Source organism: Nerophis ophidion, linkage group LG16 (assembly GCF_033978795.1).
Source record: "Nerophis ophidion isolate RoL-2023_Sa linkage group LG16, RoL_Noph_v1.0, whole genome shotgun sequence".
In the NCBI taxonomy this organism is placed as follows: Eukaryota; Metazoa; Chordata; class Actinopteri; order Syngnathiformes; family Syngnathidae; genus Nerophis; species Nerophis ophidion.
Genome location: NC_084626.1, coordinates 6,992,165 through 7,018,981, shown reverse-complemented (window position 1 = coordinate 7,018,981; position 26,817 = coordinate 6,992,165). Strand labels below are relative to the sequence as shown.

Below are 26,817 nucleotides of genomic sequence, written 5' to 3'. Positions count from 1 at the left end.
CTCACGATCCACTCTTCCCTCACTTGTGAACAAGACTCCAAGGTATTTGAACTCATCCACTTGGGGCAGGGTCTCCTCCCCAACCCGGAGATGGCCTTCTACCCTTTTCAGGGCGAGAACCATGGACTCGGACCTGGGGGGGTGCTGATTCTCATTCCAGCCGCTTCACACTCTGCTGCGAACCGATCCAGTGAGAGCTGAAGATCCTGGCCAGATGAAGCCATCAGGACCACATCATCTGCAAAAAGCAGAGACCTAATCCCACGGACACCAAACCGAGATCCAATTATTTGTATATCAATTCACAGCTGGTACGAGAATGGATTTGACACTCTGTCATTTGAAAAGACTGAATACTCATCCAGGTACAAGCGACCGAAATGAGTTTCCTCCGACGGGTGGCGGGGTTCTACCTTAGAGATAGGGTGATAAATTATGTCTTTTGGGAGGAGTTTAAAGTAAAGCTGCTGCTCGCCCATATCGAGATGAGCCGGATGAGGTGTTTCTCTCCAGATGCACCATTGGGGAGATGTTTAGGGCACTTCAGATCGGTAGGAATACTCAGGACACGTTGGGGAGACTGTGACCACCTCGGAATCCCCCGGGTGGAGCTGGACGAAGTGGGTGGTGAGAGGAAAGTCTGGGCTTCTCTGCTTAGGCTGCTGCCCTCGTGACCTGACTTCTGGTAAGCAGAGGAAGATGGTTGAATGGATGGATGGACTTCTTGCTCTGTACATCTCTCCAATATGAAACGATTCAATATCAGTATCGAGCGTAATGGCAAAATGAATAGTTTAGTAATCGCTTTTTGAAAAACACGATTTGAGTCTAAGAGTTTGTGCGTGAGGCTTTCTCTGCACTGCAATGCATTGGTCCTGTTTTTGACACTTATTTGACCTTTTACGTCCAAAAATATCAGTTATTTTACAATGAAAGGCTTCTGGAGAGGTTACTACTGGGGCTGTCAAGGGATTCATTTCTTTAATCAGGGTCCCTTATTTCCTGGGTACCGCACCTGCTTTTTTGGTTTGGGCTCTCTGGGTGGATGGGGCCGTATTTTGGCCCCCGCACTTATATACATATAAACACACACACCGTATTTTTCGGAGTATAAGTCGCTCCAGAGTAAAAGTCGCAAAGATGCATAATAAAAAAGGAAAAAAAACATATATATAAGTTGAACTGGAGTATAAGTCGCATTTTTGGGGGAAATTTATTTGATAAAACCCAACACCAAGAATAGACATTTGAAAGGCAATTTAAAATAAATGAAGAATAGTGAACAACAGGCTGAATAAGTGTACGTTATATGACGCATAAATAACCAACTGAGAAGGTGCCTGGTATGTTAACGTAACATATTATGGTAAGAGTCATTCAAATAGAACATGCTATATGTTTACCAAACAATCTGTCACTCCTAATTGCTAAATCCGATGAAATCTTAAACGTCTAGTCTCTTACGTGAATGAGATAAATACTATTATTTGATATTTTACGGTAATGTGTTAATAATTTCACACATAAGTTGCTCCTGATTATAAGTCGGACCCCCGGCCAAACTATAAAAAAAACTGCGATTTATAGTCCGAAAAATACGGTACATACATTCATACATACATACATACATACATATATACATACAATTATTCATACATATATACTTACTAGAGATGCGCGGATAGGCAATTATATCATCCGCATCCGCATCATCAAAGTCGTCATCCACCCGCCGCCCACCCGAACCCACCAAAGTCGTCGTCCACCCGAACCAACACTTTATCAGGACCGTACCCGCCCGCCAACCACCTGCCGAAATTCTTCGGAGGTTGTCCGCCTTCACCACTCACAGAGATATTTAAAATCTGTTTCACTGAGTAATGATGGCAATTGGAGCCGCTAACGTTCCCGCGACTATCCAATAACGTTCATCATGATTACAAGAATATAGGCGTGCTGTGAAGCCATTGCCTTAGACACCTTCAACAACATGTTCGAACCGATTGTTGGTTCAACAACATGTTGTGTGCAGCTTCCGCAATTAAATGTTCAAGATTAAAAGGCATACTGGGTGCTACAGTGCCATAACTGAGAAACCCCAAGTCGTGGCTGTGGCAAACAAGAGGAAAATCAACTGACAACGGGGGGGGGCGGGGGGGGTGCGTGGTTTGCTGCTAGCGGGGTGTATAAAATAGACAGGAGTGTCATGAATACAAAGGATTATGGGTATTTGTTGTGTTGCGTTTATGTTGTGTTACTGTGAGGATGTTCTCCCGAAATTTGTTTGTCGTTCTTAATTGGTGTGGCTTCACAGCATGGCGCATATTACTAAGAGTGTTAAAATTGTTTATATCACAACCATTAGTGTACCTTGTGTCACCCAGTATGCCTTGCAGTCGTGTGCATGTTGCCGCGGAAGCCACACACAACATGATGCTGGACTGTCAAGCAGATCGTACATGTTGTAGTAGGCGACAAAGCCATTGGCTTCATAGCACACCCTAATACTTATAATTTGGGTGACTGCCGGCAGTCATTCAGGAAAATAATAGTGTCTCTTATTGTCTTCTTCGCTTTATGACACGGGTCTCAAATGGCACTTTGAATGGCAAAGGATACCGTTCACAAAACCATGCATATCAAATGTTTCAGGATGGTTCAACCGCCACCTGCCCGAATCTAATTAAAATCAATTTTTTCGTCATGTCAACCGCCCGAAACGCGGTTTAGCGGCGGACTCCGCGGATGAGACCGCAAACCGCGCATCTCTAATACATAGATACATACACACATGCATACATTCATTTATATACGCGCTTACATAGGTACATTCGCTCGCCCATACATACACAAATACAGTACAAATATACTCACTCACGGTACATAATGCACATCCACACACACATTCACAGTACAAACATACATACACACATACCGTACATATACATTCACTGTACAAACATAAATGCCCACATACTGTACATATGTTTCCCTCTTACACACATGTAAGAGGGGTGTGTACTATGGCTATGAGTTTTATTTTTGTTTGTTTTTTTTTGTTTTCCCTTGGCCTCAGTCTGCACCCCCTCTCTAGGGCCCAGGCTAAGACCGATTTTTTTATTTTATTTTAATCTTCTATTTTTTTCTCCCCCCCTTGTTTACCTGTATCTCATCTTTTTTTGTAAGGGGCGCTGGAAGCCGGCAGACCCGTCAGCGATCCTGTTCTGTCTCCCTTTAATGTTTGTCTGATCTTCAATTGGATTGTGCTAAAAATTGTAATTTTCCTGAAGGAACTCTCCTGACGGAATAAATAAAGTACTATCTAATCTAATCTAATCTAATCTAATATACATTCACTGTACAAACATATATACCCACATACTGTACATATAAAAGCATATATAGATACATACACTCATGCAAATAATTACATTTCATCAAACACATATTAACGTTGTTCCCCCAGGGGAAAGTGGGTAAAACACGGCGCACTGATAAAGCTTAACCTATTTTACTATAACAATCTACAAGGCAATACCGTTTGCTGGTTGTTCTTCCCCTCCGTTTATCTACATTCTTTTGTAATGGAAGTTATCATTACATATATGTATTGTTCCATTGGAAATAATTCTGTTCTTAATAATTGAGATCATTATTGTTAATATTCATTATCAATAGTGCTATTTCTATAGGTATTTTTATTGCTTCATTTGTAGTGTAATAATGTTCATTGTCGTTTCTGTGTTATTAATAATAGATGGCGGCGCGCATAGACGCAGCAGCTCAGAGCTCTCTTTTTCGGTGCAAGTTTTTGTTATTTTTGCTTGTATGGTGTGTGTGTCTGACCACATTATGCCAGGCGACTAACATTTTATGTATTTTATCTATTTATCTATGTTCTTATGGTTTTATTTATCTATGTTCTTCGCACTGAATTAGTTTGCATCCAATTTCGTTGTACAAATGTACAATGACAATAAAGATATATTCTATTCTATATTTACTTCACTTACTGCTTTGTTGCTATCACATTTCATATGATATTTGTACATATCATATTTGCTGATGCTGCGATGAGGTGGCGACTTGTCCAGGGTGTACACCGCCTTCCGCCCGATTGTAGCTGAAATAGGCGCCAGCGCCCCCCGCGACCCCAAAGGGAATAAGCGGTAGAAAATGGATGGATATTTGCTGATGTCGTTCTGTTGTTATTGTTGTCTCTGCGGCATAGCTCGGTTGGTAGAGTGGCCGTGCCAGCAAGTTGAGGGTTGCAGGTTCGATTCCCGCTTCCGCCATCCTAGTCACTGCCGTCGTGTCCTTGGGCAAGACACTTCACCCACCTGCTCCCAGTGCCACCCACAGTGGTTTAAATGTCACTTAGATATTGGGTTTCACTATGTAAAGCGCTTTGAGTCACTCGAAAAAAGCGCTATATAAATATAATTCACTTCACTTCTCTGTCTTATCCCTCTCTTGTCCGGTCCGGCTGCAGCAAACATTAAATAAACAAATTTAATAATCAAAAACAAATAAGGCAACAAGCTAAGTATCCATCATCCATCCATTTCTACCGCGTATTCCCTTTGGGGTCACGGGGGGCGCTGGTGCCTATCTCAGCTACAATCGGGCGGAAGGCGGGGTACACCCTGGACAAGCTAAGTATCCCACACTTCTAATTTGTACAGCAGATATGAGCATCTATATGGCTGGCTGAGTGGCTGGACAAGACATCTTTAAAAACAACAAAAACGTTTAACCAGATTAATCACACTTTTGAGCTGGGTTATTACTCGCTTGCATATTTAAAATTTGCTGAAAAAAATACCCCAGTATGTTTGTGTAAACATTTTACTTAATTGCGCCAACTTCTGGGTTTACGCCCCGTCATAACAAATGGTGTGAATAATTTTGATTCATTTAAACAGGGTTGTCAAACTCATTTCATCTCAGGACCACATCTATTCCCCAAGTGGCCTGGGACTGGTAAAATCATGGCACGATAACTTCAAAATAAAGACAAATTCAGATTGTTTTCCTTGTTTTCCTTGGGCCAAAAGCAGAACAAGCATTTTTTTTTTTAATGATTAAATGATTAAATCACTAATAATCCTCTTAACTCTTAACCACTTTGAGTTGATTGAAAATTCAGAGAGAAAAAAATGTGCAGTTTAAAAACTCTACAAAGGACAACATAATGAACTTTTTCTCAGTTTATCTATAAAGTCTTTAAACTCTAAGTCACAGCCCATCTGGGATTGAACAAAATACACAATAGATACTAAATTATTCAGGTATATGTCGATTTCTTTTATTAGTCGTATGCTAACTCAACAAACCACAATAAGCAGAAACTATTCAAGAGGGTTAAGTTACATCCACTATTCTCTTTTCTGACAGAGACATGTTTAAGTTAATGAGGGCGCCAAAGCATGATGTGTTTTAAGCAGAAGATGTTTCATGTTTCATTTGCGTCGAAGTGGGGGGAGCCACAGCCACGCTTCGTGTACCTCTTTCTTTGCCCCGCTATAAACTATTTGCTTGCCTAACAGAATTGCTATTGCGTCATCCAGTGGACACATTTAGAACGGCATTTTCCTAAAACTTTCAAACCGTAGGGTTCACACCCCTGATTTATGATAATGTGATTTTTTTATTTTATTAATCACATGCGTAAACACGTTACCGTTAACGACCCTAGTTATTGTGTTTTCTCGAGTTATGGCACATTTTTGCTTGAAAGAAGCCTTAAATATCTGTCATTTTGTCTTGTTGTCTCTTTGAGAGAGTGGTAGGTTCTTATCCTTCTCCTTGTCACTTGTTTCTCCACTTCTTCACCAGGTGCATGTTGGGAATAGTCAAGCTACCTCAGTACTTCTGTCCTGTGTCCTGTTTTACAGTCTTTGCACATAGCAATAGTTCTATCACGTTTTTTCGTCTTAAACATTACAAATCTCTTCCAGACTTTGGATTTAATTTTGTCTGTGTCACACATGTTGTCGTTCCCTGAGACTGACAAGCCTTGAAAGACACACAGAAAGTTGTACCAGACTGATTCAACTGGTTCACAACTTTGTAATTGGGTCACCGGCTGGTTTATTTTACATTTGGCTCGATCCTCCGACCCATTTACCGATGCACTTGCAACCAATTTTTGATTCATATCAGTTATTTGCTACACCTCATTTTACACCATTTTCTAAATTTCCACAGCCCTACACCTAAGTCATATAAATTGGTATGTGATATATGCTTTGTCAGCCAATTTTAGCTCTTTAGCTCATTTTGTACGGCTACACCTAAAACTCACGGATTCGGACACTCTGCACTATCTTAAAAGTGTGCCAGTTTCCACCGACCCCCTGCAAGAGGTTCAATGCACAGATAGCAAGCCCATAAACATTTCTGCCAACATGTTAATACTCTCATCTTGATTTGGATGGATTGGATGACGTTTTAGCTTAACTTGAGCCTTATCTGCTGTCATCCGTGGCAACATCTGAGACTCTTTTATCCTATTCCGGTAGTTGTAAATAAGACATACACTCGAGGATAATTACTGACTTAGGTCTTTACAGCACCCATGTCTTACAACAAGTTGCCTGTCTCCTCTGCACGATCTCATCATCATTAACTAGGACACTGAGGCAAACCAGAGTGCAATATTGTATCTTCAAAGTGATTAGCTACGAGGAAAATAGGCCAATAAAGAGTCTCCTCTTCATTACAATGGTTGCTACGTTTTTATTGAATGGTATCTGCTTCCGGGTTGTATCCCACATTTTGGGACTGGCGTATGCGCAACACAAAGTGTCCCCTCGTTAGCCCACAAACCCCCTCGAGAGATCCGGTTTCCAATCGCATAAGCCAGGTGTGCTAGTCTGACTTTTTAAAATCCAAACACGAATGGATTAATTTGTTTCCATGGGTTATAGGATGCTTATTTAGAGCCGAACTATTTGAGAAATAGGACTAATTTAGTGCACGAACATCGGTGTTTCCCCCAGAAAAGGGAACCGGGGAAGGGGGTGAGTGTAAGGATCGGTGTAACTCGGCCTGTTGCCATCACGTCTCCACCTCGTCGCTGCCACCACAGCCTGGGGGGGGGGGGGGGGGCAATAGACTACAGACCGTGGTGACAGAGGTTGTCTTTGTCGCGTGAAGAAGCCTACAACTTTTAGTTGTGTTTTCTGCTCCATTTGCTGAATGGAAATATATACGATATATACGCATCTCAATATTTTTTCCGTAAAGTAAAAACAAAACAGTCGTAGTTACCCGAGATACTAAAATAATGACTTACAAAGTCAAATTAATGACTTACTGTAAGCGTTTGCAATAAGCGTTTGAAAAAAAGGGTTAAAAGTGGGGCACATGCTCCATCCATTCATCCATCCATTTTTGACCGCTTGTCCCTTTTGGAGTCTCTGCTTAATTTATTACAGCATTTGGGACGCCTGTAGTTGATTTGTATTATGTAAATGTTATATCTTTATCAACATGTGATAGCAGGGACCCTGCCATTCAAAACTAGGCTGCTATATTACTAATGATTAATGTAACTATAGCTGAAAAAATAGTACAATAGCAATAGGAGAGACTATTCATCCCTGAGCACCATGGAGTTCATGTAGGCTTTATGATGCAGTTACAATATTATATCAACTATCAGAGACAGAAACTCTTCATTAAACATAATGTTGCTTTTTACTGCTTCAACACAGCTCAATCAACACAAAAAAAATCAAGTGAAATTACTTTATTTTTAACTGTAAATCAATATTTCTTGTCAAAGACAGACTGGGCTTTACTGTCCGTAACACACACACACACACCCACACACACGCACACCACGCACAGTGAGCTAACGTTACGCTAATAGCTAACTAGCCTTCACCTCAAGGAGTGTGAGCGAGCTGAGCTGCCGCTTGTTTCTACAACGCCAATGGGCTCATAGTGATGTTACAAATAGTTGACTCGGAGGTGTTTATTATCATTTGGGGAGAGTCCGTTGCCTTACCTGCTAAAAAAACATTTAAGTCCACGTTACATGCACTTTGAATACGCACTGCTGATTGGCTGTTACCACTGTGCGTGTAACCAATCAGATGGTTTACTGTATGACTTGACGGATGGGTTCCTAATCAAAAGACTCTTTTTCAACTGCGGTCGTGAATTATCGTGCTGTGGTTGCACGGAAAGTTACAAACTATAAGTAGTACAATTTCACCCCATCAAGACCTATCTCCTGATATAACATGTGGGGGCGTGTCCCTACAATATGACCTGAATTGAGCTCAGCAGATTAAGATTTGGTGATAAATAGTGAATATGAGGTATAATTGGATGGGCTGCATCTCTGCAGACTCATAATAATCTCTGACATTTTCAAGAAAAGCAGTTGGTCGATATGTACGAACCATCTTGTTACTAATATATTGATCATATCAGTAAGGACTATGTCATCCACAAGTACTAACACTAAACAGGTGACTGGGTTAGCACATCATTTACTGGAATATGTCATTCCTTTACCATTCCGGGTGTTGGATCCATTGCGATTGGGATGAATGGTGTATAACTTTTAACAACAAAAACTCATATGGTAGTATGTTAGTTTTAATGAAAACTGAAATAGTTGGCTTTTTATATTTGAAAATTAGAATCAAATAAAACAATAGCTGGGTTGCATATGACGTCATCTCGTTTTTATTCTTTGAGGCCTAATTAAGCATTAAAACAAGTGAGGGTAGATTTTGAGCAGAAAATGTCGTATTGCTGTTTGGTTCTTGGGTGTTGCAGTCGTTCGAATTGAGAGACAGGGAAGAGATTTCAAAGAGTCACGAAAAAAGTGGTTAATAAAGTTAACAAAGTCAGGAAAAGCTGAAAGTGCATAGAAGGAAATGGCTGTTAAAAATATCACTTTCATTACCTTTTGGAATACAACCTGACCTTGCTCGTGTCTGCAGCGATCATTTTGTAAAATGTTTGTTTGAACATTTGATTTTTTTGAGAAACTTTCTGTGATGTAATCCAGTTTATTCCCTACTACATGTATATTAGTAGTGTTTGAGAACAGAAAAAATATAAAGAAAAGACAAGAGATCCCATTGTGTCCTTATGCCTAAATATACCTACAAAAACCTGATGTGCAAATAAACTAACGTTATGTTAAGTCCTAGAAATGAATAGTGTGATTGTTGGTCGAATCCACCATATTTTCATTGACGATTTTTATAGCAGAGACTATAAACTTAATTGTTGTTGTGCTATATTCCTCACAAATGATCATATTATTATGTATTTGGTGATATTTGTTAGCCTCGAAAAAATATCCTTCATAGTATTAATAAAGTAGATGAATAAATCTTTGGTCGACTCAACAGCAAGCTAGCAAACATTGCTGAACAACAGGGACATACATAACTAAATAATGAGACGAAATATAAACTTCACACCTTTAAAACAACTGCAGACCTTAATATCAGATAACAGACTAATAATAAACTGCAAACAAACTTACAATTTTCTCATTAGCACAACAATAACAGCACCACGGCACTCGTTATGTCAATCAAATATGTTACATGGCGATGCACGAATAAGTCCAGTTTTGTTTTCTACAGATAAATGCTTAATTTGTGGACCCCTCATATGTAAATATGGGTTTTACTTGTATAGCGCTTTTCTACCTTCAAGGTACTCAAAGCGTTTTGACACTACTTCCACATTTACCCATTCACACACACATTCACACACTGATGGAGGGAGCTGCCATGCAAGGCGCTAACCAGCATCCATCAGGAGCAAGGGTGAAGTGTCTTGCTCAGGACACAACGGACTTGGCGGTACTATGTGGGGATTGAACCAGGGATCCTCGAGTTATGCACGGGCACAATTCCACTGCCCCACGCCGTCCCTGACACATAAAATACATGATGTGCCTCCTATTGTTTCTTCTCTAAATCCTTGGGAGTGTTAAACGAAGTGAGTTAAATGGTAAATAGGTTATATCCTTTTACCTTCAAGGTACTCAAAGCGCTTTGACATTATTTCCACATTCATTATTTCACACACACTTTCACACACTGATAGTGGGAGCTACCATGCAAGGCCCTATCCAAGACCCGTCAGGAGCAAGGGTGACGTGTCTTGCTCAAGGACACAACGGATGTGACTAGAAGTTGGGGATCAAACCAGGAACCCTCCGGTTGCTGGCAGGGCCACTCTAAAAACCAGCGCCACGCCGTCCCTGAGTTAGCAGTAACGCCTTGGTGAAGGTAAATGGTCTAACTCTTTTGAAAAAATATTTTTCTTAAGAGTTTAAAAATATTTTATAAATATTTTTTCCATTATCACTTTTATATTTGCGTGTAAATTTTAAAAAATATGGCCAGATCTTCACCGATGCAGGTAAATAAACAGTAGCCTAATGGGGCTCTAGACCAGGCCTGGGCAATTATTTTACTCTGGGGGGCCAGATTTATATACAAAAATTGTGCTGGGGGCTGCTATATCCATTTTTAGGAGCACTAATACAAAACTTCACAATAATGATTGAAAGCTAAAAACGTTATGACAGAGCGCCTTAAAAAACGGAATAGAATTTGACATTTTTTACTGAATGAGAGACCCAGAATGTACATGAAAACAAAGAATGTAGGATTTACAAAATTAACTATGAATGATAAAACACTGAATATTGACAGCATATTTTACAATCAACCGAAACACAACCAAAATGCCACAAACATAGTAAAATATGAATGTGATGGGTACAAAAAAAAACCCACCTACAATCTGACACATCTCATAGTGACCAAAGTAACTAATTAGATCGGTGTTGTCAACCTTTTTTCAGTGATGTACCCCCTGTGAACATTTTTTTCATTCAAGTACCCCCTAATCAGAGCAAAGAATTTTTGGTTGATAAAGAAGTAAAATACAGCACTATGTCATCAGTTTCTGATTTATTAAATTGTATAACAGTGCAAAATATTTCTCATTTGTAGTGGTCTTTCTTGAACTATTTGGAAAAAAAGATATAAAAATAACTAAAAACTTGTTGAAAAATAAACAAGTCATTCAATTATAAATAAAAATTTCTACACATAGAAATAATTATCAACATAAAGTTACCTCTTTGGGGCACTGTAAGGGGTAACAGAGATCCACCTGGATTCATGAACTTACTTCTAAACATTTCTTCACAAAAAAAAGAATCTTTAACATCAATATTTATGGAACATGTCCACAAAAAATCTCGCTGTCAACACTGAATATTGCATTGTTGCATTTCTTTTCACAATTCATTAACTTACATTCATATTTTGTTGAAGTATTATTAAATGAATATATTTATAAAGGATTTTTAAATTGTGTTTGTTTTTACAACATTTTTTTAAAATATCACATATCCCTTGGCATACCTTCAAGTACCCCCAGAGGTACATGTACCCCCATTTGAGAACCACTGAATTAGATGACCAAAGTAACTAATTAGATGACCATAGTAACTAGCATATGATGCAGATTCCAAGTATTGAATGACTTAGTATAGTTCAAGACTTACGGTCATTAGAAAACATCACTGAACATCATTATGGCAGCTAAACTTTCCATCTTAAACATCTAAAACGAATGTTTGGGAATGTTCGGCGGGCCAGATTGTAAAGCTCAACGGGCCGCATGCGGCCCCCGGGCCTTAATTTGCCCAGGACTGCTCTAGACCATCGCCTGAAAACCCAGATGTGCCTCAAGGTCACGTGATTGCAAACCAGCTATAGAAATTCAATGTCATTAGCAAAATGCTAATTTCACATGAACGACCCTGGATATGTTGCATTGCTAGAAGTGAGGAGTAGCAAGATTTAAAATAGACAATTGGGAGGAAAAAAAAAAAACAGTACTCTTAATCCTGAGAAAGTATTGGGACATCATTCAATAACAGAATAAACAAGCTTCCCTTCATCTGTAACAAACACACTATTTCTTTGAGCTCCTTCAAGGGGAACATTATCACCAAACCTATGCAAGCGTCGATATATACCTTGATGTTGCAGAAAAAAGACCATGTATTTTTTTAACCGATTTCCGAACTCTAAATGGGTGAATTTTGGCAGATTAAACTCCTTTCTGTTTATCGGTCTTTTAGCGATGACGTCAGAACGTGAGGTCACCGAGGTAATACACCCGCCATTTTCATTTTCACATTACAAAAACCGGGTCTCAGCTCTGTTATTTTCCGTTTTTTCGACTATTTTTTGGAACCTTGGAGACATCATGCCTCGTCGGTGCGTTGTCGGAGGGTGTAACAACACTAACAAGGAGAGATTCAAGTTGCACCACTGGCAAGAAATCTGCCGCCAGACCCCCATTGAATTTGCCTGAGTGTCTGCACATTTTACCGGCGATGCTAAGACAGACATGGCACAGAGATGTATGGATAACCTGCAGATGCATTTGCAACGATTAAGTCAACGAAATCACAAAGGTGAGTTTTGTTGATGTTGTTGACTTATGTGTTAATCAGAAATATTTGGTCGCAGCATGACTGCCAGCTAATCGATGATAACATGCTATGCTAATCGATGCTAACATGCTATTTATGTTAGCTGTATGTACATTTGAAACTAGATACTCACATTTAATGCGAAACAAACACTTACCAATCGACGGATTCAAGTTGCTCCAGTGTCACAAGATGCGAAAGTCCTGATCGTTTGGTCCTCACATTTTACCGGCGATGCTAATAGGGCAGCCATGCTATGGGCCACTTCATTAGGTACACCCACGCTATGGCCGAATAGCGTCAAGAGCTATTCGCTCAATAGCTTCAATTTCTTCTTCAATTTCGTTTTCGCTATCTGCCTCCATACTCCGACCATCTGTTTCAATACATGCGTAATCTGTTGAATCGCTTAAGCCGCTGAAATCCGAGTCTGAATCCGAGTTAATGTCGCTATATCTTGCTGTGGTAACCGCCATGTTGTTTGTATTGGCAGCCCTGTATGACGTCACAGGGAAATGGACAGTAGCATAATAGCGAAAATCAAGAACTTTAAAGGTTTCTTTAGGGATGTAAAATTTTGAAAAAAACTTAGAAAAATAAAACAAGCCACTGGGAACTGATTTTTATTGTTTTTAACCCTTTTGAAATTGTGATAATGTTCCCCTTTAAATGAAGGTTGCTTCTTTCCAGTCATTCTCAGTTCTTGCAAAACGAGCCGCCTAATGTGTCCCGTCGTGGTTCAACACCACTTTTATTCGACGGTTGTTCAGTTGCACCATCTTCTTCATCTGAAGAAGCTCTGTCAGCTCGTGCCGCCTCTCCACAACAGAGGCACAATTCTTTTGCTGTTCTGAATCAAAAGTCGGGTTCATATTAGATCCTATTCAAGACATTCCATCTCATTTTCCCGATAGTACTTCGATGATTTGGGAATGTACAGTAGAAAACTCAGTACATCCGGGATAGGGCTGGGCGATATGGCCTAAAATCCATATCGCAATATACAAAAACGATATATACACTAGTAACTCATCTTGCGAGCTTAATCGTTTTTGTGACGAATCTCTTAACTCAAAACATTTGTATATGAAATCAACGTCACCCACCGAAATGGTGCACAATTTTAACATTTAACATGCCTATTATAAGGAAAACTAAGTTTTTGATTATAAACATGCAGTATAAGTACAATACAATAGAATGCAGTATGAACAACTACAGTAGTTTCATGAAGTAACGTAATAATGTACAAAACCCCAAAACCAGTGAAGTTGGCACATTGTGTAAATGGTAAATAAAAACAGAATACAATGATTTGCAAATCCTTTTCAACCTATATTCAATTGAATAAACGACATCTATAGTTTCCGAAAACAATTTGAAATGTGGACTCGTCAGACCAAAGAACACTTTTACACTTTGCATCAGTCTATCTTTCTGTGTGTTGTTGATAAATGGCTTTCACTTTGCATAGTAAATACATAATAAATGATAAATGGGTTTTACTTGTATAGCGCTTTTCTACCTTCAATGTACTCAAAGCGCTTTGACACTTCTTCCACATTTACCCATTCACAAACACATTCACACACTGATGGAGGGAGCTGCCATGCAAAGCGCTAACCAGCACCCATCAGGAGTAAGGGTGAAATGTTTTGCTGAGAACACAACGGACGTGACTAGGTTGGTACTAGGTGGGGATTGAACCAGGGACCCTCAGGTTGCGCGAGGCCGTCCCAGTAGAGTTTTAACTTGCACTTACAGATGTAGCGACAAAGTGTAGTTACTGACAGTGGTTTTCTGATGTGTTCCTAAGCCCATGTGGTGATGCTGTTTACACACTGATGTCGGTTTTTAATGCAGTACCGCCTGAGGGATCGAAAGTCACTTCCATTCAATGTCGGTTTTCAGCCTTGGTACTTACATGCAGTGATTCCTCCAGATTATGTGAACTTTTTCTAGGGTGAAATCCCTAAATTCTTTGCAATAGCTGGTTGATAACTGTTGTTCTTAAACAATTTGCTCACGTATTTGTTCACAAATCTGTTCACCCTGGCCCTACCGTTGTTTATGAATGACTGAGCATGGCATGGAAGCTGTTTTCATACCTAATCATGGCACCCACCTGTTCCCAATTAGCTTGTTCACCTGTGGGATGTTCCAAATACGTGCTTGATGAGCATTCCTCAACTTTTTCAGTCTTTTTTGTCACTTGTGCCATTTTTTTTTAAACATGTTGCAGGCATCAATTTCCAAATGAGCTACTATTTGCAAAACATAACAATGTTTTCCACTTTGAACGTTGAGTATATTGTCTTTGCAGTCTATTCAATTTGGATAAAGGTTGAAAAGCATTTGCAAATCATTGTATTTTGTTTTTATTCAGAATTTACACAACATGCCATCTTCACTGGTATTGGGTTTTGTATAACACTTACTTTTCCACGATATTTCCTTCCAGCTCCTCCACACTATCAGCATATTGTCCATATTTTCATGGATCAATGGCCGTTAAGCTATCATTTTAACAGTCTTGGTTTGCGTTGGACCACGAGTGATGAGTTTGCTAAGTTTTAAAAATGAGCTGACATTTTTGAATGAAACAAACTGCTTTTTTGTTTTGTCCACTGGATGTCGCTATAGCAATTCTTTGTATCGCCTGCCGTATGAGCCCACATGACTTCAGAGGGTGCGGGGCTATGCATTCTGTTAGATAGAGGCAACACTTACGTATTTGCACACTACATACTTACGTAGCTTATTAGTGAGAGTATACACAATATGGATTGTTATGTTCATGCCTTGATTGTTAAAGATGTTGTTGGTAATGTAACCTGGGACATTTCTACTTAAACAAATTGTTTTAATAATTTGGACATTTCATGTTGTACTTATGACTGGGGACACATTTTCTGGGTGCACATACTGTAAATATGCTGAAATAATATGTATCCCCTTCTAACTTCATAAAATGAGTCCAAATTCACAAGCTTTATTGTAGAAGATGCTACATATGTACAGAATAAACCACATGAAGAAAATGAGTAAATTACATTAATAACATCATGTCATTTGATTTTGATATTATTAATTTCATCTTCTGATAGATTAAAAGTCAACATCAAAGGGAAGGTTTTAAATCCCTGCCAGACTCAATTGTGCCTATTTGATTGACGAACATTATCACATCATTTATTCAGAAAGTATAAATAACCACACATTAAGATTGAATACTATTAAATGCAACATGTCAGTGTAAAAAAAACATTGAGATTTGTACATTTTCAGAATGTGCTTGGTCTATTTTTAAACAAAAAAAAAACATGAACTTGTCTTTATTTTTAGGTTTTCATGTCGTGATTTTGCTCTTTTTGGTCCCTGAGCTAAAATGAGTCACCCGTGTGTTAGACTCATTCTGCTTGAGTATGATGCAGATTACCAGTTATACGCTCAAATTGCTTCGGCAAGTTGTTTTTGATGTATTTTTGGTTTAAATTTCCTAAAATATTTCATTTCAATTAATATCATCACTTCTTCTTGTTAGAAATGGTCTACAAGACATGATGCTTTGTGTGGCTCTTAAATGGTTGACCGTGGCATTTGTTACGCCAACTAATGGCGGGAATGTTTGCAATTTACATTTTTGCTTAAAACTCAAAGCACGACAATCAACCCGTGGACAGTTCTTATCTCAAAACACTCTCAAGTTGAGGCGCGTCTAAGTTTAACAAGTCAATTCAAATAAAACAGTTTTAAAACAGGTTACAGGTGGCTCCTCCTTTGGCTGCTTGTTTATGATGATACCATGTGTTATACTATTTGTAGATAGATAGATAGATAGTACTTTATTGATTCCTTCAGGAGAGTTCCTTCAGGAAAATTATTGTAATTTCACCCTCTGTAGGATACATAATTCCAGAAATCCTGTAATGTAGATGATTTAAATGTACATTTAAAAAAATGGACGACATGGGTATTACAAAAAAAAAAGTTAGTTCAGGCACTTCGCCTGAAGTGGTGCAGTCTCTCCTGTTTGTTTTAATTTAGTTAAAGTACAAACTCCATCCATCCATCTTCTTCCGCTTATCCGAGGTCGGGTCGCGGGGGCAGCAACCTAAGCAGGGAAACCTAGACTGCCCTCCCCCCAGCCACTTCGTCCAGCTCTTCCCGGGGGATCCCAAGGCGTACCCAGAGGAGCCGGAAGACATAGTCTTCCCAACGTGTCCTGGGTCTTCCCCTAGCTTCCTACCGGTTGGACTTTCCCTAAACACCTCCCTAGGGAGGCGTTTGGGTGGCATCCTGACCAGATACCCGAACCACTTCATCTGGCTCCTCTCGTTGTGGAGGAGCAGCGGCTTTACTTTGAGCTCCTCCCGGATGGCAGAGCTTCTCAGCCTATCTCTAAGGGAGAACGCCACCACCCGGCGGAGGAAACTCATTTCGGCCGCTTATACCCGTGACCTTATCCTTTCGGTTGTAACCCAAAGCTCATGACCATAGGTAAGAATGGGAACGTAGAGGTACCGGTAAATTGTGAGCTTTGCCTTCCGGCTCAGCTCCTTCTTCACCACAACGGATCGGTACAACGTCCCCATTACTGGAGATGCCGCACCGATCTGCCTGTCGATCTCACGATCCACTCTTCCCTCACTCGTGAACAAGAGTCCTAGGTACTTGAACTCCTCCACTTGGGGTTGGGTCTCCTCCCTAACCCAGAGATGGCGCTCCACCCTTTTCCGGGAGAGAACCATGGACTCGGACTTGGAGGTGCTGATTCTCATTCCAGTCGCTTCACACTCGGCTGCGAACCGATTAAGTGAGAGCTGAACAGCCCGGTCAGATGAAGCCATCAGGACCACATCATCTGCAAAAAGCAGAGACCTAATCCTGCGGCCACCAAACCGGAACCCCTCAACGCCTTGACTGTGCCTAGAAATTCTGTCCATAAAGGTTATGAACAGAATCGATGAAAAAGGACAAAAAAAAAAAAACAGTGACTTATGCAACATTTTCTCCAAAGAACAAACATTAAATGTTATGTAGACCACAAGGAAGTGATTTTAATTTATTAAAAAAAATTATAATAATATGACCCCTTTACTGCGCCCTGTAATCCTTTGTATGAAAAAAAAACCCTGACCTGGCCCACTCATCGACAATGCGCCTTATAATCCGGTGTGCCCTACAATCCGAAAAAACGGTAGATCCTTGCTCAATTCTGTTTTAATATTTGGTAGGCCGGATAAAAAGTACCAGTTTTCCCACCGCTGCTTTGGATGCTCCCTAGTTTGGAGTCACAAGGTGTGACACACATTCTGATGGTTTGAGGCATTTTATTTATTTATTTATTTATTTTTTCAAAGATGGCGCCGCTGTAGTGGCTGCTGTTGGCAGGAGCTCTGTGCTCTTGTGTCATCCTTTTGTGTTCCCCTCTTGTTTTCATGTGTTATTATGTATATATATTTTTTTGCCTTTTGGTCCGGGACCCTTTAACTGTGTGACAAGGGGTGGCACCTTCGTGACTTCTGCGGTGCTTGGATCTGCCTTCCTGGAGCCTTTTGGCCATGGAGAACAGCAGCTGGGTCTCTGCCTTACCAGAGTCAGTTTGGAGAGACTGGAGGGGATGCGGATGAAGAGACACGGCTGCAGAGCTAGCACTGAGCACCAGGACGGACAAGCTTCACAGTGTCTTGGCTGAATGAGCAGGTATCGGACACTTCAGTCTTCTTGGACGTTTCCTTGCTCATCCATGTGACCGAGAGTGAAGTCGGCTCTCTTGGTTGCTTTGTTGGGTCTGCTCCTGTCTCTGGCCATGCTCTCTCCACCCCAGCAGACGATGGCATGGAACACCGCAGAGGCCACCACAGTGCACATGTTTCTTCTACTTTTTATTCAAAGCTGTATGTAGAAGTGGCTGGTTGCATCAGCTCCGCTGCTTTAATGTCTTTCATGTCCTTTGTGTTCTTTGATGTTTCCCTCTTACACACATATAAGAGGGATGTGTACTATGGCGATGAGTTGTTTTTTTCCTTTGGTCTCAGTCTGGACCCCCTCCCCAGGGGCCTAGCCTAAGACCCATCCATCCATCCATTTTCTACCGCTTATTCCCTTTCGGGGTCGCGGGGGGCGCTGGCGCCTATCTCAGCTTCAATCGGCCTAAGACCGATTTTTTTATTTTTATTTTTTATTTTTTTCATTTTATTTTAATCTTTTATTTTTTTTCTCCCATTAATCCTAATGAAGACATAATGAAGACAAGCAGGACAGAAAATGGATAACTGCATTGATAAGTGTTTCTAAACTGCCCCTAAACCAGACCTGGGCAAATTAAGGCTCGTTAAACTTTTCAACGTGGGCCGCCAGACATTCCCAAATATTTTTTTTAGATATGTAAGATTCAAACCGGAATTGCAATTATGATGTGCAGTGATGTTTTCAAATGACCGTAAGTCTTGAACTATACAAGGTATTTCAATGGTTGGAATCTGCGCTTTTGCATGATAGACTAGTTACTATGGTAATCTAAATCGCAGCAGCTCAGACGAGGCAGTGTGGGTGGGGAACGTTTCCACAGTGTTTCCAGAGCGGCCAACCTGAAATGCGGGTGTCACACGTGGAAGAAGATTTTTACAACAAAGTTCTACAAGATAAATGATATATTAGATTGTAGGGTTTTGTTTTTACCCTTCATGTTCTTTTTTCTCCGTGTTTGTTGCAATTTTGCTGCCTTTTGCTTGATTGTAAAATATGTTGATCGAGAGGAGGTGTGACATTCATATGTTGTCAATATTCGGTGTTTTATCGTTTGTAGTTAATATTGTAAATCCCACATTTTTAATTTCCATGAACTGTACATCGAGGGTGTCTCATTCAGTAGAAAAAAGTTTAAATCAATTGTGTTTTTTAAGGCGGTCTGTTATAACGTTTATAGCATTCAATCAGACATTATTGTGAGGTATTGTATCAGTGTTCCTAAAATACTTTTTTTCATAAAATTTTGCCCCCTGAATCAAAATAATTGCCCAGCCTAGCTGTAAACGTTACACAAAGCCTCGCCTTACCTGTCCTTCGCGGGAAAAGCCATTTGACATTTGACATTCAGACATTTGTTGAAATCTGCAAAGGAGTGGCTGTAGTCACGCGTTAAGGAAAACAGGGTGAGAATGTCCTGGACTATTTCTGTCTTAAAAGCTTGAGCTCTCCGCCCGAGGCTGATGAGGTGCTAAGTGTTTCAGAGCGGGTGTGTGCATTGAATCTTTGGTGCCAAAAAGCACTCACAGATTCTCGCTTTGCTTGTAAACATGACGGGGGACGGTTCCCCCCCGCCCGAACATTGACGCGAGTCAAAGGTGTGCGCCGAGTCGACTTCTACAGACTCACCTCTGCACACAGCTGGGAAGTTGTTTTGTTCGGTGCCTCCACGCCAGCAGTATTTGAGTCGTAGAAATATTGTGCGAGAGTGTCTTTCATTTTGACTCAAACATTCTCAAGGAGAAATAGTGGTCAGAAATCACATTTTCTAACCTTGCATAAAGTCAGGAATTCATTCAATTACACAAATAACGTATACGTTATTTACTGTATCTCTCCATTGTAAGCTTGTAGCCTTCACACAGATTTGTTTTGCCATTATATACAGTATTTGTACAGTTTTAGCTACATTGGCCCTGAGTCCACAGTACTCCAGAATTACAATGGTGCCCCCTTTGGGTTTGAAAAAAAGAGCCCGGTAACACTCAAACAAACAATCACAATTTTGTTAACAGTTCTGCCATGTTGGAGGTCTGCACAGGTGATTGTCATTTAAATATCTCGTAGTTTGCATGATACTGTAAGTTACACCGTAAATCATGCAGGTTGCATGTAATTAAGTACAAACCCCGTTACCATATGAGTTGGGTAATTGTGTTAGATGTAAATATAAATGGAATACAATGATTTGCAAATCATTTTCAACCCATATTCAGTTGAATATGCTACAAAGAAAACATATTTGACGTTCAAAATGATAAACATTATTTTTTTTGCAAATAATCATTAACTTTAGAATTTGATGCCAGCAACACGTGACAAAGAAGTTGGGAAAGGTGGCAAGAAACACTGATAAAGTTGAGGAATGCTCATCAAACACTTATTTTGGAAGATCCCACAGGTGTGCAGGCTAATTGGGAACAGGTGGGTGCCATGATTGGGTATAAAATAAGCGTCCCAAAAAATGCTTAGTCTTTCACAAGAAGGGATGGGGCGAGGTACCCCTCTTTGTCCACAACTGCGTGAGCAAATAGTCAAACAGTTTAAGAACAACGTTTCTCAAAGTGCAATTGCAAGAAATTTAGGGAATTCAACATCTATGGTCCATAATATCATCAAAAGTATCAGAGAATCTGGAAAAATCACTCCACGTAAGCGACATGGCCGGAAACCAACATTGAAGGACCGTGACTTTCGATCCCTCAGACGGCACTGTATCAAAAACCGACATCAATCTCTAAAGGATGTCACCACATGGGCTCAGGAACACTTCAGAAAACCACTGTCACTAAATACAGTTCGATGCTACATCTGTAAGTGCAAGTTAAAGTTTTTAGGTTTAAACACACAGAATTATCTTAGAAACGAGCAAAATTTGCTTGTTGTATCATGATTAATATACAAGACGATAGCATACTTCCAAGATGGCGCCTAGTATCAGAAAACTTGATTTTTTTTTTCATTGTCCAGGGTGTGCACCGCCTTCCGCCTGATTGTAGCTGTAGGAAATGGATGGATGGATAAGAAATTAGCGAAAAAGCTACCGAAATTGCTAATTGTAGTATGCTAATATACAAGACGATATCATACTTCCAAGATGGCGCTTAGTATCAAATATCATGTTTTTTTTCTTCTTTAAAACATACGATTTTTAGGTTTAAACACACAAAATTATCTTAGAACCAAGCAAAAGTTGGTAATTGTAACATGCCAATATACAAGATGATAGCATACTTCCAAGATGGCGCCTAGTATCAAAAAACATGATTTTTTTTTTTTTGTTAAAGCATAAGAAATTACTGTGATGAGGTGGCGACTTGTCCAGGGTGTTCACCGCCTTCTGCCCGATTGTAGCTGGGATCGCCCCCCGCGAACCAAAAGGAAATAAGCTGTAGAAAATGGATGGATGGATAAGAAATTAGCTCAAAAGCTACCAAAATTGCTAATTGTAGCATGCTAATATACAAGACGATATCATACTTCCAAGATGGCGCCTAGTATCAAATATCATGTTTTTTTTCTTCTTTAAAACATAAGATTTTTAGGTTTAAACACACAAAATTAGCTTAGAGCCAAGCAAAAGTTGGTAATTGTAACATGCCAATATACAAGATGATAGCATACTTCCAAGATGGCGCCTAGTATCAAAAAACATGATTTTTTTTTTTTCGTTAAAGCATAAGAAATTACTGCGATGAGGTAGCGACTTGTCCAGGGTGTGCGCCGCCTTCCGCCCGATTTTAGCTGGGATCGCCCCCCGCGAACCAAAAGGTAATAAGCTGTAGGAAATGGATGGATGGATATGAAATTAGCGAAAAAGCTACCAAAATTGCTAATTGTAGCATGCTAATATACAAGACGATATCATACTTCCAAGATGGCGCTTAGTATCAAATATCATGTTTTTTTCTTCTTTAAAACATACGATTTTTAGGTTTAAACACACAAAATTAGCTTAGAACCAAGCAAAAGTTGGTAATTGTAACATGTCAGTGTACAAGATGATAGCATACGTCCAAGATGGCGCCTAGTATCAAATATCAAAAAAGTAGCAAAAAACATTAGCATACTGACGTTGGCATGCTAGCACGTGACAGGGAAAGAGAAAATACCAAACGGACATTATTTATATGTGTAAACATACCAGATTAGCTAAAACGTTGACAGTCAATCATCCATCCAATCCATTTTCTACCGCTTATTCCCTTTTGGGGTCGCGGGGGGCGCTGGCGCCTATCTCAGCTACAATCGGGCGGGGCAATTAAAACATTATTATTCGACACCATATTTTAATGTCCTTACTCCTTTTCTGTTATGTTGGCCACCTGCTGTTGAAGTTTTGCTCTTTTTAGAGAATTCACAAGCTGATTCAACACATTCTTGCTACTGTTTAACAAGACTGTTAATCAAATTGCAGAGTATCAACAACAACCTTCAAATTCCTCGGTTGAGACATTTAATGGCCAAATGATGGTTTATGACCAACTGATTTACTTGGGAGTAACAGGAAAGTTAATATTATGCTGTCATTTACATGGGGAAAATATTTATTACCAGGGTTTGGCACAAAAAAGAGAACATTGATATGTGTAACATAGCTCTGGTAATCCACTGAAAACGTTTTAGAGTTAAGTTTTAAGAGCCAACAAATGCATGAACACTACACGCAGGAGAACCAAGTGATACGGACAGGCACTTTGTTTAGAACAAAAAAGACTTCCAGCTCAATTCTATTCTTGGAAGAGAACCATTGGGAAGTTTGAAGAAGGTAGTTAAAAAGTTTAAGGAGAACAAGTTGTAGAGTGCTGAGGTTGGCCCACAATGTAATCGTTTTCTTTGGGAACATTTGTTTTTGTAAACCCTCCCATGAAATATTGAGTAGATGAACATAATTAGACTACCGGGGAGGCGTTATTAAAGCCAAAGCAGACGTAAATGCAAAGATCTGAAATGCTGAGGCCCAGTAACTTTGATCACCGAGGACCAGAGCGAGTTTTTAATAGCTTGAAAACAGTTTTACAAACAGATGGAATTCTGCAACCTTGAGGCTCTTATTAGGGTCTGTTGCTTTATTGAAATCACTTGGCTCTAAACTCTGGTAAATTGTGTGTATCCGAGTGGTAAGTGGCTCAGGAGGTAGAGCAGAATCTCCAAAAGCCAGAGGGTTGGCAGATTCAAAGTCCGCTTTCGCCATCCCAGTCCTACTTCTTTAAGTTAAAGTTAAAGTACCAATGATTGTCAGACACACACTACATGTGGTGAAATTTGTCTTCTGCATTTGACCCACCCTAGAACACCCCCTGGGAGGCAAGGAGCCGCGCCCGGGAACAATCTTTGGTGATTTAACCCCCAATTCCAAACCTTGATGCTGAGTGCCAGGTTTTTGAAATCGATCGATTGAATCTTTTATTAGTACAAACCCAGTTTCCATATGAGTTGGGAAATTGTGTTAGATGTAAATATAAACGGAATACAATGATTTGCAAATCATTTTCAACCCATATTCAGTTGAATATGCTACAAAGACAACATATTTGATGTTCAAACTGATAAATATTTTTTTTGTGTGCAAATAATCATTAACTTTATAAATGATAAATGTGTTGTACTTGTATAGCGGTTCAAAGTACTCAAAGGGCTTTGACACTTGAGGGTTGCAGGTTCGATCCCCGCTTCCGCCATCCTAGTCACTGCCTTTGTGTCCTTTGGCAAGACACTTTACCCACCTGCTCCCAGTGCCACCCACATTGGTTTAAATGTAAAATTAGATATTGGGTTTCACTATGTAAAGCGCTTTGAGTCATTAGAGAAAAAGCGCTATATAAATATAATTCACTTCACTATATGAAATCAACGTCACCCACTAAAATGGTGCACAATTTTAACATTTAACATGCCTATTATAAAGAAAACTAAGTTTTTGATTATAAACATGCAGTATAAGCACAATACAATAGAATGTAGAACAACTACAGTAGTTTCATGAAGTAACGTAATAATGTACAAAACCCCAAAACCAGTGAAGTTGGCACATTGTGTAAATGGTAAACAAAAACAGAATACAATGATTTGCAAATCCTTTTCAACCTATATTCAATTGAATAAACAACACTATAGTTTCCGGAAACAATTTGAAATGTGGACTAGTCAGACCAAAGAACACTTTTACACTTTGCATCAGTCCATCTTTCTGGGTGTTGTTGATAAATGGCTTTCACTTTGCATAGTAAATGATAAATGGGTTGTACTTGTATAGCGCTTTTCTACCTTCAAGGTACTCAAAGCGCTTTGACATTACTTCCACATTTACCCATTCACACACACATTCACACACTGATGGAGGGAGCTGCCATGCAAGGCGCCAACCAGCACCCATCAGGAGCAAGGGTGAAGTGTCTTGCTCAGGACACAACGGACGTGACGAGGTTGGTTCTAGGTGGGGATTTGAACCAGGGACCCTCCGGTTGCACACGGCCACACTCCCACTGCCCCACGCTGTCCCTAACTTTAGAATTTGATGCCAGCAACACGTGACAAAGTAGTTGGGAAAGGTGGCAATAAATACTGATAAAGTTGAGGAATGCTCATCAAACACTTATATGGAAAATCCCACAGGTGTGCAGGCTAATTGGGAAAAGTTGGATGCCATGATTGGGTATAAAAGCAGCTTCCATGAAATGCTAAGTAATTCACAAACAAGGATGGGGTGAGGGTCACCACTTTGTAAGCAAATTGTCAAATAGTTTTAGAACAACATTTCTCAACGAGCTATTGCAAGGAATTTCGGATTTTAACATCTGCGGTCTGTAAAATCATCAAAAAGTTCAGAAAATCTGGAGAAATCACTGCACATAAGCGATGATATTACTGTCTTTTGATCCCTCAGGCGGTACTGCATCAAAAACCGATATCAGTGTGTAAAGGATATCACCACATGGGCTCAGGAACACTTCATGAAACCACTGTCAGTAACTACAGTTGGTCGCTACATCTGTAAGTTAAATCTTTACTATGCAAAGCCAAACCCATTTATCAACAATATCCTGAAACGCCGCCGGCTTGGCTGGGCTCGCGCTCACCTAAGATGGACTGATGCAAAGTGGAAAGTTGTTCTGTGGTCTGACGAGTCCACATTTCAAATTATATTTGGAAACAGAGGACGTGGTGTCCTCCAGAACAAATAGGAAAATAAACATTCGGATTGGTATAGGCGCAAAGTGTAAAAGCCAATATCTGTGATGGTATGGGGGTGTATTAGTGCTCAAGGCATTGGTAACTTACACATCTCTGAAGGCACCATTAATGCTGAAAGGTCCATACAGGTTTTGGAGCAACATATGTTGTTATCCAAGCAACGTTTTCATGGACGCCCTTGCTTATTTCAGCAAGACAAGTGTTACAACAGCGTGTCTTCGTAAAAAAAGAGTGCGGGTAATTTCCTGGCCCACCTGCAGTCCAGACCTGTCTCCCATCGAAAATGTGTGGCGCATTTTGAAGCGTAAAATACAACAGCGGAGACCCCGGACTGTTGAACGACTGAATCTCTACATAAAACAAGAATGGGAAAGAATTCCACCTTCAAAGCTTCAACATTTAGTGTCTTCAGTTCCCAAACGTTTTTTGAGTGTTGTTAAAAGAAAAGGTGATGTAACACAGGGGTGAACATGTCCTTTCCCAACTACTTTGGCACATGTTGCAGCCATGCAATTCTAAGTTAATTATTATTTGCAAAAAAAAACTAAGTTTATGTGTTTGAACATCTAATATGTTGTCTTTGTAGCATATTCAATTGAATATGGGTTGAAAAGGATTTGCAAATCATTGCATTCCATTTATATTTACATCTATCACAATTTCCCAACTCATATGGAAACGCGGTTTGTAGATTGCACAGTACAGTACATATTCCGTACAATTGACCACTAAATGGTAACACCCGAATATGTTTTTCAACTTGTTTAAGTCGGGGTCCACGTAGGGAGGTAATGGGTCCCATTTTTATAGTCTTTGGTATGACTCGGCCTGGGTTTGAACTCATGACCTACCGATCTCAGGGTGGACACTCTAATCACTAGGCCACAGAGTAGGCCTAGTGGTTCCTACCAGTTGTGTCCTACTTCACCACCGTGGTCTCTGGTGCCGCCCACACTTGTACGAATTAGCAGCCATTTTTCCGTCTGTCCACCGCAAGACATCTCCACACACTGTGGAGTGAACAAATTTTAGGCTCTTAAGTGTAGATCGCATTATGTGTCTAGAAAGGTGCTAGTAAAATCCAATTAATCAGTTATTATTATCTTTCCAGCAAAAGCTGATTACATACAGCTTTGACTTGGAATTGCTTTCCCTGAAAATCTGTTACATGCTGAATTAAAGAGGAGGGCTATGCTCCAAACCAATCGCTGGACATTCTATTCTGCAAATAGCAAATACCCAATTTTCTGGACTATAGAGCGCACTAGTTTGGCTGAGTCCCGGTTACAAAAACATGGCACTGTTATCTTATTTTTGTGAATGGTTGAAACAGCCGTGGATCTGGCAGGTGCCAACAAAGTAGT

General features: G+C 40.0%; 1 protein-coding gene across 3 annotated transcripts in view; it reads left to right on the top strand.

The window, feature by feature from the left end:
• Positions 1–26,817, top strand: part of cpne5b (copine Vb) — a 437,932-nt gene that overhangs the window by 211,592 nt on the left and 199,523 nt on the right. Inside the window, exon 1 of one of the 3 annotated variants that reach the window (XM_061922667.1) lies at positions 18,075–18,214. The exons of the other annotated variants lie outside the window; for them this stretch is intronic. Within the exon in view, the coding sequence (XP_061778651.1) occupies positions 18,207–18,214 (8 nt within the window). The 5' untranslated portion in view covers positions 18,075–18,206. Of the gene's footprint in view, positions 1–18,074; positions 18,215–26,817 lie in introns of those variants that run through there. 3 annotated transcript variants of the gene reach the window in all.